Source organism: Triticum urartu, chromosome 5A, assembly GCF_056163025.1.
Source record: "Triticum urartu cultivar PI428250 chromosome 5A, HENAU_Tu73, whole genome shotgun sequence".
NCBI lineage: Eukaryota > Viridiplantae > Streptophyta > Magnoliopsida > Poales > Poaceae > Triticum > Triticum urartu.
This window is the reverse complement of record NC_141877.1, coordinates 619755477-619758871: the sequence shown is the minus strand read 5'-3', so window position 1 is coordinate 619758871 and position 3395 is coordinate 619755477. Positions and strand designations below refer to the sequence as shown.

General features: G+C 47.9%; 1 protein-coding gene across 1 annotated transcript; it reads right to left on the bottom strand.

Moving 5' to 3' along the window:
* Positions 1 to 1839: 1839 nt before the first annotated feature.
* Positions 1840 to 2562, bottom strand: LOC147973433 (uncharacterized). Its single transcript, XM_087524679.1, has one exon. The coding sequence runs from the start codon at positions 2560 to 2562 to the stop codon at positions 1840 to 1842; it is 723 nt and encodes a 240-aa protein (XP_087380805.1).
* Positions 2563 to 3395: the final 833 nt, after the last annotated feature.

Below are 3395 nucleotides of genomic sequence, written 5' to 3'. Positions count from 1 at the left end.
GCTGAGTCGAGGGCAAATGGGGGAACATCGTGCATGGCGATGCGGGGGAAACTGATGTGGATATGGTGAGAAACCAAAATCTGCCGGCACAGGATGTCGCGAAATCGAGCTTACCCCTCCCCCTTTGCTCGCTCACCTCTAGCGGTAGGAGAAATCCAGTCTTAGTTCTCGGCACCAACGACAGCGCGAATCAAATTTGCAAAAGCTATGGCAGCGGTGACTTAAATCTCCGGCTATAGGACCTGTTCCTCCCCTTCATCTTTGTATCTGCCTCGTCTCCGGCATGGGCGGGTCGTTGGCTCCAATGGCGGTAAGTAGCATAGAAGCACCCTCTATTGTTAGGTAGTTAGGTAGGATGTAGGGCCCATTTCGTCATTACATGCCGCAACATCAATTTCACTAGGACGAACAGATGAACCTGGTAGTTTAGGCAACAACACTCATAGCTGTGATTCACACATGAGTCATATTGGTCAACAAGAGAGCTCTTCGTCGCAATTCAAAGCATGTAATACCTTATGATACATTATTAGGCCAAGATAGGGAGAGCATGTCTAATCTAAACTACATCTACAACAATGATGTAGAGGTCGTGAACATGCTTCAAATGCAGAGAACACCCTTTGCCAAGTTTGTGGCCACGTTAGGCAAGGGGGTTGCTACAAGATAGCATCCACACCTCTATGGAAGAGCAAGTAGTAATGTTCCTTCATGTTGTGGGTCATAACCATAGGTTCAGAGTGATTCACGACATGTTCAGGAGATCCAGCGAGAAAACTTCCAGGAATATCAATCAAGTCTTGTATGCAACTGGGAAGGTCAGAAGAGAGATGATCAAGGCACCAACTAGGAAAACTCCTTCCAGATCCGCATGAGCCCTAGATGGTATCCATATTTCAAGGTGAGTAGTACTCTTAGTTCATGCCATGACATGCTTGTCTTGTTGTGAGCGAGTCATAACAGTTTTTTCATGCCATCACATGATTGTATTGGCGCAAACTCATATGATTGTTAGAGTGCGGAGATCACATGCTACAGAAGATATGATAGAAATCACTACACAAGCCATAATGTGCTTATTGTTGTTGATTTTAACCTGAAGTTCATATATGTGTTAGCTAGATGGGAAGGATCAGTCCATGATGCTAGCATTCATGCTTACAATATGTCTTGACCTGATGGGATAAATATCCCCAATGGTAAGTTCTACATAGGTGATACTGGATACACATGTCGGCCTGGTGTTCTTTCACCCTTTAGGAAAACCAGATATCATCTAAACGAGTTCTTTATTAGGACAAACTTCCATTTATTTCTAGTAGCTAGGACTGGTATGATATTAATTAGGTACTGTTCACTCCAGTGTGTGGTAAGGTACCACAATACACATACAGCCAAACCATGCAAAGAACATGTTTTATATATATTTACTCAGCCAGGCTGGGCCAAGGCACATATGCAAATAGTTCTAAATCCATGTAGGTAACCAAACATGCCTATAGGTTAGCTCAAGACGAGAATAACCATGCATGCATGGATTAAGGAAGGTGCGCGGTTAGGCATTTATTCGGTTAAACTAGATATACTTCAGGCTGATCTCGCCCCTTTCTGCCAACTCATGAACGCACTCGAGTCTTCCATACCAATCCAAATGGCGACTTGGCACTTGCGCAGAGTTTGCTACTAGTAGTAATAGACTGCTTATAGTTTTTTTTGCGGGGTTAAAAAGGATTTTCATTGCTCAATGGGGAACCAGGTCGTCCATACAAAGTTGGGGTACATCCGTAGGGCCTGACCTCAACTAAACTGCAGTCCTAGCCTCTACACGGCCAAACGTGACTAATCTATGACTAACAGAATTTTGATTCCTACTAATGTGAGCAATAGAGCTATCCCTTCACCTAGGAGACGTTTCACTTCCTGCACTATCATCGCATGTGGTGACCTATCATGTGTCTCAGATTTAATGAGTTTGACGGCATATTGACAGTCCATCTCTACGTCCACCGGCAGCGAAGACCATTGCAGCGCAAGGTTGAGTCCTTCCAAGCGTGCCATGAGTTCTGCTTGTAATGGTCCCGAGCAAGATAAAATGGACCTGCATGCCGAGAAGACGATGGTCCCTGAACTATCCCGGAGGATCATACCTGCTCCAGCTTTACCACTAGCTTCGATGAAGGAGCCGTCAACATTTAGCTTCACCCGGCCAGCTGCAGGTGGAACCCAGCAAGCGGGAAGTTGTGGTGCAGGTACAGTACTTGTTGTCGATGCACTACGGCTGTCAAAGTTTATCACCATTTTACCTTTCACAATATCATCATCTGGGAATTGTTGGATACCCAAAAGAGACTTCTCGTAGCTTAGCAGGAACCGACGTGAAGCTTCCACCGGGGGCGGTGGTTTGTCATGGACGATCTCGTTCCGGACATGCCAGCTACGCCACAGCACCATCAAGACTCTCATGCGATCGTTGTCGCCCAGCCCATGCAACATATCGAAGAGCCATTCCTCACCCGTGGGCTTGACTCGTCGGATCTCCGGCAAGTTCCAATGCTCCGCCATAGCTTGCTATAATGATACTGCTCTCGGGCATCTACAAAAGACGTGGAAAGTATCCTCCCGTTCCGTCGCACAGACCCGGCAAAAGTCAGAAAGTTCCATGGACCGTGCGTGTTTATTAGCCCAAGTAGCAAGAGAGTTAGATACCAGCCTCCACGCAAAGATACGCACCTTAGGTGGAGCAGGGCACCTCTAAATAAGTGCCCAGACGACACGTCGCCCGTCCGGTGCCCTGCTTGCTGCGACAGAAGAGGGTCGATGTCGTTCGTCCAAGGCGAGATGATAAGCACTTCGCACCGAGAAGTTTCCGCTGTGTTCGGGCGCCCATGCAATCACATCTTCACCCAGCCGTGGTGATGCTTTGATCTTCATTATTTCGTCAATGTCCACTTGCATGAAGTGTTGGCGGAGGAGAGAGACGTTCCAATTGCCATAGCAATCCAGGAGCTCGCTAACCCGGCGCAAACGACAGCGACCCTGGGGGGACACCGGGCCCCGGCTCAGCTGGTGCGGGATCCACCGGTCACACCAAATACGCACCGAATTACCTCTACCAATGCGCCAAATCAGCCCCTTCTTTAAGAGTTCGAGCCCATGAACAATGGATTGCCATGTCTGGGAGGAATTACCGGAAAATACCGTATCCTCGAGCCGCCCATCTGGATAATACCGAGCCTTAAGAACCTGCGCGCACAAGCTATCTAGGTTAGAGAGTAGCCGCCACGCTTGCCGAGCAAGGAGTGCCTGGTTGAAGAGTCTGAAGTCGTGAAATCCCAAGCCACCATGGTTCTTTGACTTAATCAACACCTCCCAGGCCCTCCAATGAGTCTTCCTCC

Coding starts and splice junctions, on each gene's coding strand:
- LOC147973433 (XM_087524679.1), bottom strand. CDS start 2,562: ATGGCGGAGCATTGGAACTTGCCGGAGATCCGACGAGTCAAGCCCACG.